This window comes from Mycteria americana, chromosome 16, assembly GCF_035582795.1.
Source record: "Mycteria americana isolate JAX WOST 10 ecotype Jacksonville Zoo and Gardens chromosome 16, USCA_MyAme_1.0, whole genome shotgun sequence".
In the NCBI taxonomy this organism is placed as follows: Eukaryota; Metazoa; Chordata; class Aves; order Ciconiiformes; family Ciconiidae; genus Mycteria; species Mycteria americana.
This window is the reverse complement of record NC_134380.1, coordinates 8034556-8051027: the sequence shown is the minus strand read 5'-3', so window position 1 is coordinate 8051027 and position 16472 is coordinate 8034556. Positions and strand designations below refer to the sequence as shown.

The 16472-nt window shown below is 37.5% G+C and overlaps 1 protein-coding gene across 1 annotated transcript in view; it reads left to right on the top strand.

Annotated features, from left to right (window-relative positions):
* CA10 (carbonic anhydrase 10) overlaps positions 1 to 16472 on the top strand; it is a 209991-nt gene that overhangs the window by 76186 nt on the left and 117333 nt on the right. The window contains exon 3 of the mRNA XM_075518919.1: positions 8060 to 8202. Within this exon, the coding sequence (XP_075375034.1) occupies positions 8060 to 8202 (143 nt within the window). The remainder of the gene's footprint in view (positions 1 to 8059; positions 8203 to 16472) is intronic.

The window sequence follows — 16472 nt, the reverse complement described above, 5'->3', positions numbered from 1 at the left end:
GAAAGAAGTGGTAGTGTTTTCCACACTGGTATCCCAAATGTGTAGACGAAAATAAGCAAAAGCTTTGCAAGGTTAGAGATCACTAATTGTGATTGCTAAATACTTTTTTCCAGGTAATAGTCTTAATTGAAGAAAATGTTTAATTAGGCAGAAATAAGCAGTTATAATTTAAAAGGTAAATTGAAGAGGGTATTACAGGATGTCTCTGTTAAAGACATAGCAGAAAATTAACACCTTTTAAAGGAAAGTGTCTTTCCAGAATCTTAACTCCTCATTTCCCCCTTCCAGTTTTCTGTTCTTTCTCATTTAGCCAGTGCAGTTGTTGAACTTCTCCTGTCATTGAGAATCCTTCATACAGAGGGAAGATGACATTTGAACAGACCAATATGAAATTAGCAGTATGTAATAGGATGCTGTTAGAGTTCCTCACAATTTTCTTTTTTTTTTTTTAATATGTTTCAAGATTTATTGATGGAAAATGTTAATATTTTTTACCATCTTTTGAATAATGGTAATGCTGTCTTACTCTCAAGGATATATTTCAGCTATCAACTTTTTGCTTCTTAAAAAGAAATCAGAATAGTTTCAGTTCTCAAATTTGAAGCCATTGTGATACTGTCTAATATTACTGTAGTCTGGAGATTTCTGTGACCAATTACTTACATGAATGCCATTCTATACTCTGTCATTTCTTTGGTGTCCCTGATTTATCTCTCAAAGCCTTTATGACTTTACGTTTGGCTTTTATGTAGAAGCCGAGCAGGTCATGTGGTTATCCAGAGGCATTAGTATGGTAATTTTCTTCAAGTTGAGTAGGTGGAAATAATTAATGGACTGCTTTATTGATGTACATAGATAGCCGATTCTCTCTGTGGTTTCAATTCCCAGCTTCAGTAAAGTAGCTTGAGATTTTATCTGAGGGACCAGTAATTACACAGGGCAAGAATAATTGCTGCACAAACAGAATCAAATGGTGTTTTATGCTATTGCCAGGGCTGATGTTAAAGCTTAAATATATAAACAAGGATCTGCTGCATGAGTAAGTTGACTCCTTTTATTTAAACTCATGAACTCTAGAGTAACTTAAATTCAGAAAATCTGTGCTCTTGAAAGTTGAGCAAACTTCAAAGAGGAAGTTACAGTCTTAATGCAGTGCAACACAGCAATGACTTTACTGTCTTGACTAGAATCCATCTCCTATTATTGACAGTGACCAGTAGCAGATACCTTGCAAAAAATAAGGACCTATAAAAATAAGCACCATAAAAATTAGATCACATTTGCTACTTTTTATTTCTCAGACTGATGCAGATTTTATGTGAGGATTTTGGCAATTCAGGTCACTGTGTGTGGGCTCATCCTAGAGTTCTGACTGACCCTAATGAATTTGTTCATTTTATCAATTTTTACTACTAAATTGATAAAATGAATTTTATCATTTTATCAATTTATACTATACATTTTCCTGATGCTTCATTTTGAGACAGTTTCTCAGATTCATTCCCCATAACGAAGCTCCTGTGTGGGAACCTCCCTAGGCACCTTTGTAAGCAATAAGGAAAAGAACTGATACAGCTTTGCTGCTACATTATCTTTCACGTGCTCCTTTTACAGCTTGATCATCAGCTGGCCCTACAGACTCAGACAGGATCCTTGCCTCTCATATGCTTGAAAAAAGTTATTAGTGGCTTTTATGCCTTTAGCAAATGGTTCTTCAGTGTCTTTTCGCTTGTCTTATTTTAGTTCTATATTTAACTTGTCAGAGTTTATAATCTTTTCCATTTTTCTTATTTGGACACCATTTTTTTGAAGGATACACTCTTATTTCTAGCCACCTCTTTTTTTTCCCCTGTTGAAGCTTGCTGGCTTCTTGGCCCTATTTCAACAAAGGCTCAGAATAAACACATACCACCTTAAAACTTAATTTATATTCTGGCAATCCCAGTGTCCATTATATCATCTAGGTGTTCTTTTTAAAGAAGCTTCCTCATTTTTATGTAGTTCTTCATTGGGTTACACAAAAATCAACTACATAAGGGTTTTCATTCATATAAATATTCCAAACTCAATGTAGTATGATATCTATTATACAAAGTGTTGCTTATCTAGTTACTTCCTAAACCAGAGTCCCTGCATTGCTCAGACCTAAATCAGAGGTTGTTTCCTCAGTGAAAGGTTTGCACAGCTAACACTATTTTAATAACCTACTTATTCCAAGTGCCCACTACAGGAAACATAATCATCAGATCAGTGAGACACATAAGGTAGACAAGAGGTTGGTGGCAGGACAGTCTCCACTTGTACCTAGTTCTGAGGATGGCAGCTTTTTTTAAACATGATCTTCTCCCAGATATCTTATTCTCTATTTGATTTGCTGCTATACTATCTAATTTACTTATATGAGGCAACACAAGGAACATAGTAGAAAGTCTACTATGTTTTTCCCTGAACTCGGAAGCTGTGCTGAGAAATACAGGGATATTTCCTGGATATTACGAAACTTTGCAATGATAGAAATCATATGCCTACCATGCATGAAACCTGCCTGCCCTTTGCTTTTGTTCCCAGAGCAGTAATAAGTCATGTGTGCTGCTGAGGTTAAGCACTTTTAATAAAAGTTAGCTTAACAAAAGCAAGCTGCGAGTTGAGGATAAGACAACCTAGGAAGGTAATGCAAATGTATGAACAGGAAGGTGGAGCAGAGAGAGCGGGAAACAGGATTCTTTCAAAACTTTGAACAGCTAAGAATGGCTCCTCCTGCCAGTGATTCATTATGGCACACAACAGACATCAGAGCCTTAAATCAGGAGAAGAGCACAGAGAGACAGGATTTTATCTTAAATAAATTCTCATATGTTTTATGGCTTAGCAACAAAGATTATGATTTTGCTGTAGAAACCTTGCAGAGCCACTCTCTGCAATTACAGGCACATTTCCAAGTAAATGCAAGTATCTTTAAGGACTCCCTAGACTGTGAAGTTGAGAGCTGATGGGTAACGTTTCACCAGGTAGGGCATGGACTTCTAGTCTTTCATAGTCATTTCAGAATGGAGAACACAGCCAGGACTTGAATGTAGCAGACAGACACAGCCCAGGGCAGCTTTGCTACTGGATGAACCCCCAGGAGTGCTCTATCCCCAGAGCCAGGTGTGTTGGGAAGCACAGAGTCATCTCACCCCACCCCAAGTGATGCATCTGTTCTCTTCTGAGCTAGATGAAACTATTTCAGTCAGTGCGTCACGAGGACTCTTCAGAAAGTGCCTCAGAGCAATTCTAGCTACAGACTCTGTATGGCTTTGCTAAGAGCGAGATGCAGAAAGAGAGCATGAGGTAAAACTCTGAGAAACTTAGTTATAAATAAGCCCTTGACAGCCAGGCAAGTGATTAGGAGACACTGCTTAACTGTCCACAACCCTTTCATGATGTAGACTTTCAAGACCAGCATAATTTTTTTCCAAGATCAAGTAATATTTGAGACATCATACACAGCATGCACCTCTGATCCTATACTGGGAAAACTACTGCCTCCTTTCACAATGTGGATGCAGACTGTTACCTGTCCACACACTGTACACAGTACCATTACGCTTATCTGCAAGTTTGCTGTACCTACAGAAGGGCATCCTTATCAGACACTGTTCACCCATTGCTTTTCTCTGGAGAAGGGAGGCTTGTATTTATTTAGGCAAATCCTTGGCACTCATCACAGGAGAATAGCATTCAATCCTTCCTTTATTGTTCTAGCTGCTATTATTTCACTGTTGTTATGCATAGGTTTGGTAAAAGCCATCAGAATCCCTCATTCTGTTGTGTCATGCTGATACTAGAGCATCTTCATATATCTCAATATAAATTGTTCCCAGTAAATTGAAAAAAGAGCAGCTGCAATAAGATACAGACTGAATAAGGATGTCAGAGATTTTTGCATAGGTATAAACTATAAGTACTCCCCCTCACCCTCTCCCCATATAACACACACACACACACAAGAAGTCTGTTGTCCATAGTGTGCCAACATACAGAGGAAATAATAAACTTTGAATTTATCCAATTTTCTTGCTGTTATGAGAAGGTTGAAGCCATGACATTGATCAGGCAAAAACATACCACCTTATGTCTATGTAACATGTTTGCAACAAATCAGCTCTCAAGTGGTATAAATTCAGGGGGATTTACAAAGGCAGAGATGACATGATCAGTATACAGAAACTTTTGGTAGAATAACCCAGTAGCTAGAGAACTTTGTTAAATGAGATTGTGAGGTAGTATGTGGGCTGCATGCAAACTAGCTTGTAAGAAAGAGTAGCTCCTGTACAGCACAGGAACCAGGCTGCTGTCTAAAATGCTTCAGAGGTCCACACACAAAGATACAGCATATTCCCACTCATGCATGACTAGCTTTTTATGGAAATACAACATAATTCTGGGGAAAGACATACTGTTTGTTTCATTAATGACTTAACCCCTAGTAGAACCTTGTCTGTTAGCTAAGCCGGAATAAGAAAATAATGAATATTTTGATATGTTTTCCTAGATTCATACACTAATTTCTTTAGGCTAAACAGTTAATTCAGTACTTGTGTTTAATTTAAGCCCTGGTTTCCTACATGAAGCCTCCTTGGATTTTTCCATTACGGTTCTGCATACTTTTCTATTACTTTGAGCATCTAAGCAGCAGCACTAATTACTTTAATTAAATGTAATCAGACATTAATATTGCATAATATCCCCATCCACTAGTTAACTTAGGTGTGCAGTCTTAGGTCAGTCATCCTTAATTAACCTTCAGCTGAAGCATAAGCAAAGTCGTTCTGATCACTGGAGTAAGTTTACCATTGCTGAACTTTCTTTTTGTCTAACCATACATAACAGAGCTAGCAACAAGCACGTATCGGAGAGATTCTGAAGGATGAGCTTCCTGGGCACTTAGAAAGAAATCAGAGATTGCAACACAGACTCACATGTCTGGGCGACAAGTCTAACATCTGCAGTGCAACATCACAATATTGGAGCTCCACCTTCCTGATGTTCAGGTGATAGGCTGGTGTGACAGGCATTGCACAGAATGCAAGGTTTCCCTGTCAAAAACAGAAACAACATTATAAAACATCCCCTCATAGCAGCTATTTTCCACTGCAGCTTTTCTGGGACAATCCCAGTTACATCATAAATTCTTTAAGTAATGTGGACTTGAAGATAATGGACTGCTCTGTTTGGCTTGCCATTTTATTCTACTTACCATGTCTAGTTTGTTTATTTATTTTTAAAACGCTTGCTAAAGAATTGTTTTTACCAATTCTTTATTGAATTGAATATTGAATTGGTAAAAATTCAATTTTTGAATTGGTAAAAACTTTATTGAATTGGTAAAAACTCAATAAGAGTATTTCTGCCCAGAAGAATTTTTTTTTTTTAGTAATACTAGAAACCATTCAAGTAAGATTTCCCTTTTATTATTTTCCCTCTTGAACCTACAGCTCTACAGTTTCATCATTAATTTATTTTTTTAATTAACAACACAGGGGAATTTATCAAGGGAAACCAGGCTATCTCAATTAACCTAAACTTTTATTTTAGGCCTCTGCATAAAGAGGGATTTTCTCTCTGACAAAAACTGAAGTGAGATCCTGTGGTACTTCTCTTAAGAAAAAGCACCAGTAATTAAGTGTGCTCTGTTTTATTTTTAATTGCACTGCATTTATTTTATTCATTTGCAAAGCATTAGCACTATCATTTAGCCTACTCTGGGAGCTTCTATAGTCTTGTAAGTCTCCAGTGGAAGTGGGAATTGACTGGTAGGGTAAACAGAGGAGCCAAAAAATTTAAGGCCATACTTCCTATTAATTTCTCTGATCGTACAAAGCTTCTCTTATTTCAAAGGCCTTCCATCTGACCTTCTAGGGGGTGGTTGCACACAGGGCTTATCTGAATAAAAGATTACTGACATAATTCGATGTGAGCATCTGTAATTCTAGCCATTTTGGGTGCTATTCCTTGATCTTTACTTTCACCAGAGCCATAGAGCATTACACTATCATCCCTTCTTATAGATTTCATGCAGTACATTACTAAGAGTAGTTACCCATTTTGGGCTTTGCATGTGAGCTGATTTGATTGTCTGTGTCAGGTGTTAAGAAAAGATATTTCACCAGTGAATTTAAGGTATTAGTAGCATACGTTCACTTCAAAACTGTATGCAAGGAAACTAAGCTTTGCTAGCTGTAACATCAGTTATGGCTGGATCCCTTCAGGGGTGTTTGAGCTCACCTGCATGAGTAGCACCTGTAGGTGCATGGACAGGCTAGCACAAAGAAAGAAAAAGCTTCAGCTGAGAACTGAATTTTCAGATATTTTGTAATAAAAGTAACATCTGTGGCCAATAGCTTATGAGCTACTGGAACAGGCAGATACTCAACAACTGCAAAACACTTTCCAGCACTTCTGTGTAGATACTCATGTTGAAGTTTTGCCATGCAAGCAGTAGCCTAAGAAGAACCCTAAAGTTTATCTACTTTTGTAGAAAATTTACATGAAGCTATATATTAACCCAACCAAAGTTTTACACCTAAGTACACTCAAACTTGGAGGGCAAAAAGAACTGAGTTGTTCTATAAAATGGGATAGGAAAACACTCACCAAGATCAGCCATTTTCCTGAGGCTACACTACTCCAAAGGTATTTTCCACCTTTCTCCCCTCCAAGGAGTATCTTCCCCATGGGTTAAGTCTACTACAAATGTGAGATTCATAATCAAGCAACACTCTGTGTAATGCCCACTAGAGTAGCCAAAAACTGCAAGCAAAAGCAAGCATTCACACTGCAAAATCCTGCATACAACTAACTACAGCAACTGAAGAGCTTTTTATAAGCAGCTGATGGGTTGTTTTCAGCTCCACCCTCTGGGCAAAACAGCTGTGCTCCTGCCCCAAGGACTCAGCCACATGCTCCTTCCCCCAGTCTGAGTTTGTAGATTTTGTTACATGGAGTTTGTAGATTAGAAGAATGCTTTGAGGCTCAAAGGTTATGAAAACTTTTAACAGAATGTAAAAAGAAAAAATAAACATCAACATTTGCATCTGTGAAATTTCCACCTGCTACACAAAACTACAGAATACTTCTGATGAAGTCAAAGTTGCCTTATATACTTTAAACAGAGACAAAGTGTGCAGACACAAATTTCAATGTGTCCTTTGTGTATCTTGTTAGTTGCTCTTTACTCGTTTAGTCAGAAATGTTTTCAGCATCCAAAGAGAAGTTGAGGTTGATCTTGTCTGTAAATTGCAGATTAGGTGCAATATGAACCTTCAGCCTGCAGTTACATGATGAGAAGCAGTATATAGTTACAGCACATTTTTTTTCTTTTTCCAATTAGGGGCACAGAATCTTTGAAAGTAACTCACCTTGTCAAAAATCAGGCTTTCCTCCATGTTCCAAGCCATTGCACGTAGGGGGAAGGAACTATCCTTCTTCACCATCAGAGTATGGCTTTTCCAAGAAAATTTTTTTTAGATTAAAACTTTGAGTAAAGAAAGGTTTGGGTGAACGGAACAGAAATTAGTAGAGCCTGTCTAGAGAGCAAGCCCGTTCTCTGAGATCACAATGTGTGAGCATCTCATAATAACGCTGGTTTTTTAAAAGAATTCTGCTAAATATGAACACTTTTAAAAAGTTGAGTAGAATGGAACAGTCTCAGTCCAAGGACACATTATGCAAAGTTAGCATAAGTGCTAATGAGTCATATTCCTATTGCTCAATAAATATTATACAATACTAACAGCAAAGGAGCTATTTATAATTGAATCTGGGATTATATCTAGGTACCTTCAAAAGAGAAAAAAAAAATACCTTCTTTCCTGATACAAAATACATGAAACCGTATGTTTTGGTCTTTGTGTATGAAGTTTTAAATTTCAAGTGCTAGATGAATTTGCCTGTTTCCAGTTTCAGCGTATGTATGTAGACAGTATGACAAGTTTAATTATTTAGCTTTCTGCCTTGCATGTATTTTCTCTAGTCTTTCCAGACTTTTTTTAAACTTGTACTTTCTTATATTTTGCAGTTCCCTCCTTTTGGGGTTTGGTGAACTCAGCTTGGAATCTTTGCTCTGTTGGGAAAAGACAGTCACCTGTCAATATTGAAACCAGCCATATGATTTTTGATCCCTTCTTAACTCCACTTCGCATAAACACAGGGGGAAGAAAGGTATGTGTTCCAGCATGTTCTGGTATAAAAACAAGAAGTTGGTAGACTTACAAACATTTGCTATGTTTTCTATTTCTAAAGCATTTAGCTCAGTCAGCTCTGAGGCAGAATTACAACAACATAGTGCTTTGCAAATCACACAATTTCATCACTGCTGGTGAGAGAGAGCAACCATGCATCTTTAGTTGTCTTCTAGCACATATTTATATTTTCATATTAACTGTTACTTGAAACTGCTGTCTGGAAGAATAGCATCTCACTTAGAAACTCCATGTTTATAATTAAATTTGGTGTTCATCCTGAGTGGTATTTTAAAGGTGCTATTCTAAAAGTGTTGTTTAAGATGGCCAGGACTTTCTTTTATTCATCTCAATGAGGATAACATTGCAGTGCCATCATGTTAAGGGGTAGGAATGGATGAATGAGCTTCTTTATGTTATGAAATAAAAGGAACTATGAGATATATATCTCAGCATGGGACAGGCATACAGATGTGTTCAAAAAGTGATCTAGTTTCTGTGTTATCTACAGCATATTGACACTCATCAGAAGATTTTTTTAATTGGACATCTCCTCACATATATTAATTAGAAAACAAAATGGCAACATTTATTTTCATACATCATAATAAGTCTCCAAGAATATTGGATCAGATGGAAATGATAGGTTAGCAAAGACTATCTTACCGATATGAAATCAGCATGATGATTTCTTGTTGAAAAGTGGCTGCCACAGCTGACTAGTTTATTAACCTCTATTTCTGACCAAACCTTATGCTGTTTACCCAGATTTGGAAAGTATATCTTAATAAACTGAGGTACAAAACCAGACTCATTCTGGGTTAGATAATATAGTATACCTGTGGCTCAGGCACCTAAACTTCTAGACTACTCCATGTAGGTTAAAGGTGGAGGCAGGAAACAATCTTGACAAAATGATGCTCTGCAAATGGGTGGAGATTGTTGTCTGAGATATGTGTACATATAGAAATACTGCTGATAGATGCTAATCAGTGATCATATCCTCCCTTTTTTATACCATATCTAAGTTATGTTAGGAACTAAAATCTGCACGAGGTTTTTATTGTAGTAAAAACCTTAAGTTCAGTAAAGGTTTCTATAAGTTTTCACAACTCAGATATTGAAGCATTGTACTAACGCATGTATATAAGTCAAAAGAATTCACAAGAAATTATTTATTACTATGAATTTGAAAACATTCAAGCATGTGGGCTCCGTATTGGGGCCAGTTCTGTTTAATATCTTTATCAATGATCTGGACGAAGGGATCGAGTGCACCCTCAGTAAGGTTGCAGATGACACCAAGTTGGGTGGGAGTGTTGATCTGCTTGAGGGTGGGTGGGAAGGCTCTACAGAGGGATCTGGACAGGCTGGATCAATGGGCCGAGGTCAATTGTATGAGGTTCAATAAGGCTCAGTGCCGGGTCCTGCACTTGGGCCACAACAACCCCATGCAGCGCTACAGGCGTGGGGAAGAGGGGCTGGAAAGCTGCCTGGCTGAGAAGGACCTGGGGGTGTTGGTCGACAGCTGCCTGAATATGAGCCAGCAGCGTGCCCAGGTGGCCAAGAAGGCCAATGCCATCCTGGCTTGTACCAGAAACAGTGTGGCCAGCAGGACTAGGGAATTGATCATTCCCCTGTACTCAGCACTGGTGAGGCCACACCTCGAATACTGTGTTCAGTTTTGGGCCCCTCACTACAAGAGAGACATTGAGGGGCTGGAGCGTGTCCAGAGAAGGGCAACGAAGCTGGGGAAGGGTCTGGAGCACAAGGCTGATGAGGAGCGGCTGAGGGACCTGGGGTTGTTCAGCCTGGAGAAGAGGAGGCTGAGGGGAGACCTTATTGCTCTCTACAACTACCTGAAAGGAGGTTGGAGTGAGGTGGGAGTCGGTCTCTTCTCCCAGGTAACAAGTGATAGGACAAGAGGAAATGGCCTCAAGTTGCACCAGGGGAGGTTTAGACTGGATATGAGCAAAAATTTCTTTAATGAAAGGGTTGTCAAGCATTGGAACAGGCTGCCCAGGGAAGTCACCATCCCTGGAGGTATTTAAAAGACTATGTAGATGTGGTGCTTAGGGACATGGTGTAGTGGTGGACTTGGCAGTGCTAGGTTAATGGTTGGACTTGATGATCTTAAGGTCTTTTCCAACCTAAATGATTCTATGATTCTATGTGCATTTGTGCTTGCTGACCCAGCGCTCAGAAGCAGAATTGAAACTGTTATATTTCAGTGAAAAAATGCAGAAAGTTAACAAATCTAAACAATGAAAGCAGATTTGGATCCCAAGCATGTTTCACTTGTAATAATCTCATGCTCATATCAATAGCATAGTTAGGGACATTTTACGTACATAGTTCTTAAAATTATTTTCTGCTAATTCATTCTTTCTGTTTACTAAAATAATTATACTTACTAAAAATTAGGAGTACAGACAAATTTTAGAGTATAACACCAAAAAATATTTTTGAGACCTACTTGGTTCCTAAATTGCCATTCAAAGCATTTCAAAAAACAAACTAATCCTAATGATTATGCTTAATGATTTTTCTTTCACTAAAGAATGTATTCACAGTATGGAAGTTTGAAAGCAATCCTCAAATAACTAAGTTATCAATTCTGTTTATCCAACTGGAGAGTTAATATTTTTCAATTCTAAAATTATTTTCTAAATAAAACATCTTGAACCTGTTAGCACTCTTGGAAATAGTCATTAGTTCATAATGGTTTTGTGCTGCTTCCCTTATGTGGGGGTGCTTAAAAGGATATTTTAAAGATTTTGTTCCTTATTCCATGCAGGCAGTTCTCTTTTATTCAATCTATAGTACAGAACAATGCAGATAAAAAGGCATTGTGACTTACTATATCAGGACAAGCAGAGACTCTAACAAAAGGTTATTCCAAAATGATTTATCTTCTCCTGTTGTCTTGACAAATGAGATTTCTGCTGGAAACAGCATGAGACGTTAGGAATTTGCTCTGTGCTTCCCATTGAGGTTCTGGTGGTACATGTGCACATACATCAGAATCGATGTAAGCTTCATCACAGAAATGATAAAATGGGGGTATCGTTACTTACTGAAGGACAGTAATGCTTCCAACTATGGCCCAAATTTCAGGGTAATATGTACATTTTGCTTTTTAAACAGATAGGCATTGAGGTTTTTCATTTTTATATGAAAAAGAGTTTGATTGATTCTGCTATTTATGTAAAGGCTGACATATTTCAGATTATTTATAAATTACAGTATGACATAATATGAAAGTCAAGAACAAAATTACATGGAAGTTGTCAGTGCGTCAAAGCCAGGTGTTTCAGAATATTTGATATCTTTAGCAATTCTAAGAATTCAACTGGGGTTTTGTACCAGCTCAGGATGAAGCAAATGTCTGATTATTAATAAAATGTTGGAGGCACCGATGGCCTGGGAGATGCTATATCAGTAATGAGGTGTTCTTACCACACTCACAAATATTATCCTGCTGCTGTCGAACAGTGGTGGCCTTCTGTCATGTTACAAGAACAGGATTTGTTCTAGTTGTGGTTAGTCTTTTTTAGAGAGGTTTCTAAAATGGTTGAATTAAAATTCTCCTTTGAGGAAAAGATTGCAATTTTAACGCCTTAAAAAAATTCTTTGCTCACAGTTAAGGCTTCAGTGAGGATTTGATTTGGCAGGTAGTATATTTGTGTTCACTTTTTTGGTAATGTTTTTTATATGTTAAAAATGAAGGTGTGTTTCATATGGGCTGAAGCACTTCAGTTTTCAGGGCAATGAACCAATTGATATAGCAGCCAGGGAATTTCTTAGACAAGACTTAACTGTGATTATGCTGTACATGAAAGGATTTTATGGAACTGATCCTAAGAAAAATGATGAATAAATAAAAAAAGGATTTGATATGGTTTCAAATCAAAGTTATAATAAGCTAGCTTACATGCATAGTGAACAAGAGAGACAGCTAGTTGCACACAGAGTCAAAATTATACTCCCCTCTTGAAAAGGGAGCTGGGAGGAAAGTCAAGCCTTAACAGAGCTAGATGGAAGGAAATGGTCAGTACAGTTAGTCTTGGAACAGTAACTTCAAATTTTTAACAAAATTTGTTGCTGTTAAATTAGAAATCAGTTTTATTTGAGTCCTGATTTTGAAAACAACATTTCTACTTTGTGTGCTTCACTTTTGAAATTAACTGAACAAGGAACAGAAGAGGTTCACCCACAGGAACAGAATCCACAACCAGTCTAGAGAAATTCAAATAACACATACCTGGGTGATACGATCGCTGACGTAATACTTCCTCTTAACTCTTTCATGCCTTACCACTCGTATCTCTTGGGCCTTTATCTTTGGGGGTGGGGACCATTGCTTAATTTCTGTAAACCAGTTACCTGTTTAATTGTCAAGTTCCACATCAGCAGACCAAAACTGTTCCAAACCATTCCATTACAGAATTTATGACTAAGGATTCCACCTTAAGTACATGCTTTTCTAGCTGATTCCATTAGAGAGTTTTTTATTTCAGTATTAGTAATGGAAGGCATTTTAGTAAACTAGAATATGACTTTCCTACAATTATTTAGACCACTTGGGAATAAAAATATGATTTTCCTGTTCTTAAAGAAAAGGAATGATCTGAAAGGAGAGTATGAAGGACAACATCACTGTCTTTCTGCCCTGCAGCCTACAAGGGGAGAAAAGTACAGTCTGTGGCCTGTTACATGGCAGGTAACTTAATAGTTACTTCTGACCTGAGGCTGAGAAGAAACTTCTTCTCATTCCATTCAGGAGCAAAAGGGATGCCAATGCAATTTGCCAAATATTTATACCTCTTTGACCCAATTTTTCACAATAAAGTTCCAGTGAGCAATAATATATTGCTTTATGTGCTGTCCAACGATTGCAGTGTGGTATCGGGTCACGCGATCTACAATTCAAGCATCATCAGATGTTATTCTGAGTTGCACTGACTTATTTTGTATGTTTGTGCTTCTCCATTTCCTGAGAAAGTGGCTTTTCAGGTCCTGAAGGCTGAATATCATTGATACAGATAATTGGATTTCAAGATCCAGAATCTCAGCACAAGATATTTAATGAGTTTACATGCAGATAAATTCCCCAGAAGAAATGCTGCTTTTGAGGAAACTCCCCAAGTATCAGTTCTCTCTCAGGCCCAGCTTTGTCTCTTGATTATCCGTTTTAGTGAATTTAACATGCAGCCCATTGCAGATAAACAGCCCTTTTTAATAAACAATACAAACCCTTATTAATATGCAAATCACAATCCTCCACTCTGGCACAAAGGAAAACACCGTTTTACTTTCTCTGCTTTTTTTTCTTTGGATTCACATAAGCACCAAGGCAATCAGCAACAGGACAACAGAATAACTTTACTGACGAGCCAGTGTAGTCTAGTGACATTCAGGCAGCAAGCACTGTGGGTTTCAGTCTCCAAAACAGGGATTTCCAGACTGTCATGGATGATAGTAGTGGATGAACAAACCACCTCACTTCCTACTGAGCTAGTCCTCTGCTGGGATTTCTTCCTCCATTCACCAGTGCTGACAGTCTCTGTTCTCCAGGAGCTGTTCTCCAAGTCCCCCAGAATTTGTCCCCAAAAAAGCCCTTCTGCCTTTAATCTCCTCATTCTCTGTGGACTTAATTTCAAGAGCCCTATTTCCAAGATTCTTTAAGACTGAACTACAGTTCTTGGCCATACCTTTTTTTTTCTCCTAAAAACGTGTTAAGTAACAGCATTTGCTTTAGACACTCAGTGCATCCCTGCCAGTTAATTAAACCTTGTCACATAAGTGATGCCATGGGTTACTAATCATTTTAGGTCATGCTCAAGGACTTAAATTGTGGTTTAAAGCAGGTAGAGTTCTGTTTAAAATCACTTTATTTTTAAGACAAGGAAGGCCATTGTACCTGATGTTGACCTCTGGGGAAATAAACAAATCGATGTCTGCTGGCCAAGGACTGTTATATACATTCTCTCGCTCAGTGTGCATAAATGAAAGTTACTCAGTAAGATCCATAAGTCTGCCTTCTCATATGGGACATTAATGAATGCAATCACTTATTATTTAAATTAATATCTTTATAAATAATTGGTTCATTCTATGCATCACAAGATAATGGCGATATTTAGCAGTTTCTAAACTAAAATAGGATAAGAGAAAAGAGATTTATGAATTGAAATCAGTGAAATGGTTTCTCTGCCAGCTAGTTCTGATTCCATGCTGTTCAATCAATTCAGAGTATTACTAGCATTTTTCTCAAGAGTGCAATATATGACAACTGCCAAGCTTTGCTTTGGTGATTACTAAAAGGACAGATACTGGTGTGAACCATATTTCAGCACTGCAGGAATATAAAAAATGAATTGTTAGAAATGGTCCAGGAGGAATGGATAGCAATAAGACATCAATGTCATCTGTAAACTGATTTGTGATGAATTTTTAGAGGCCTTAATAATATGATGTTTTGATTTAGAGTGTCTTTAGAAAGTCAAAAGTCTGATGCAAACATCAAAAACTTTAATGAATAAAAAATGAAATATGGTAGTGCTGCTTAAATAATTGTTTAATATTTCTAATACTTCTACAGTATTGTGTGTTCTCAGATGCGTTAGTAGTGAACAGGAAAAAATGTTAAGTATTATTTCAGAGGTACTTGCAAACTTTGCTGTTAGTAGACCATATATAGGGAAAAACATATTCAGGGTCTAGATCCGTCTCTATACTGGGACTTCTGTTTCCTTATCACTTCAGTGATCCTCTCTTGAGATTGAATGACTTTGGAGTATGTGGGACTCAGATGTGCATCTTGGTGTGTGCTAAATTTCTGGTTGTCTGTGCTAGTGGAGCACCACTGAAATCATAAAGGAGTCCTGAATGGGCACAAGAATGCACTTCTACGGCTTCTTCATAGTATCAAGGTTTTTTGCTCTAGTATAACTACTCTGCTTGACATTTAGTCTTGTCTAGTGTCATAAAACAAGCTCACTTGTCTGCCATGAGAAACTCCCTAGCAGATCCTAGATTTGGCAAGAAGCCATTCAGTGGGCTTACTCCACAAGCTATATTGCACCCTCATTTAGAGCTAGGATATGCTCTCATTTTGGCAGCAGTACCTTTCAAATTATATGTTAAACTGTATCTCAGCTGCAGTTGCTGCAATTAAAAGCAACCCATGGTATCCTTGCAAAGGTGGATGTACTAACCCTGGAAAATCATTCAGTGGGATGTTATTTGAAACATCAAGGGAATCTGCGGTTATGGACATTAGGCAGTAGATCCATTAGATTGTTAAAGAGTCTGTGATATTATTGAAGCTGGGCTAATGGATACTAGCCAAAGGTCTTGTCCATTGCTTTCTTTTTTCCCTCCTCAATTGTTTATTTCAATAAGTTGCTTTCCTGTTTTCAGTTCCTAATGATGTAGCTTCAAAAAAAGACTGGAGCAGCAGCTGGCCTCCAACTACTAAATAGTTTGATATATTCAAAGGAATTTTCAAAAGTGCCAACTTTGTTCTTAATGCCCTTTTTCTATCTTCTAATATACCTTGTGCGTTGTTTTGATAGTATCTTATTTGGAGTTATTTCATCCTGCACTTAGGTCTACTTATAAACCAAAATATTTATTTCAAGCCTTGCAGAAGTAAAAGTAACATATATCTTGTCTTTGTAGTTGATTCTGTACTTGGGGCTATAACCACTGATATGAAAAGGCTGAAGATTTTTTTTCTCTCACACTGATCCTGCTATCATAGTAAAGGTGTGCAAGTCTCCTAACACCGTATGCTTTAAATAGAATATCATTTTGTATTTTAGCATTGTTAAAACACATTTCCTGGTCTCAGAAGGATGATTCATTCTTTGCTTTTTTTGTTACAAACATAAAATATTAAATGTATGACATATTGAAACTTAGTAAAATATGATAATATTTTCTTGAAAGCGAGTATTTTTGGCACAATATCAAAGAAATGTTTTTTACTGAGAGCCGGCTGTAATGGATGGGGATGTTCCATGTAATTTTGTACACAGAAGTTGAATCATATTATCAAAGTCAAGATATCTGAGGAAGATGCTAGCGTATTGTTCAGCTATCGATGCTAGGTTATTGTTCAGCTGCCACCAGTTCATCTGAGGCAAAACACTTGCCATGCCAACCAGAACTATTGAGAATCCACATACCTCTCCTCCTGGTAAAGCCTCAACATTTTACAATTTTGTGCTCTCAGTTCAGTGG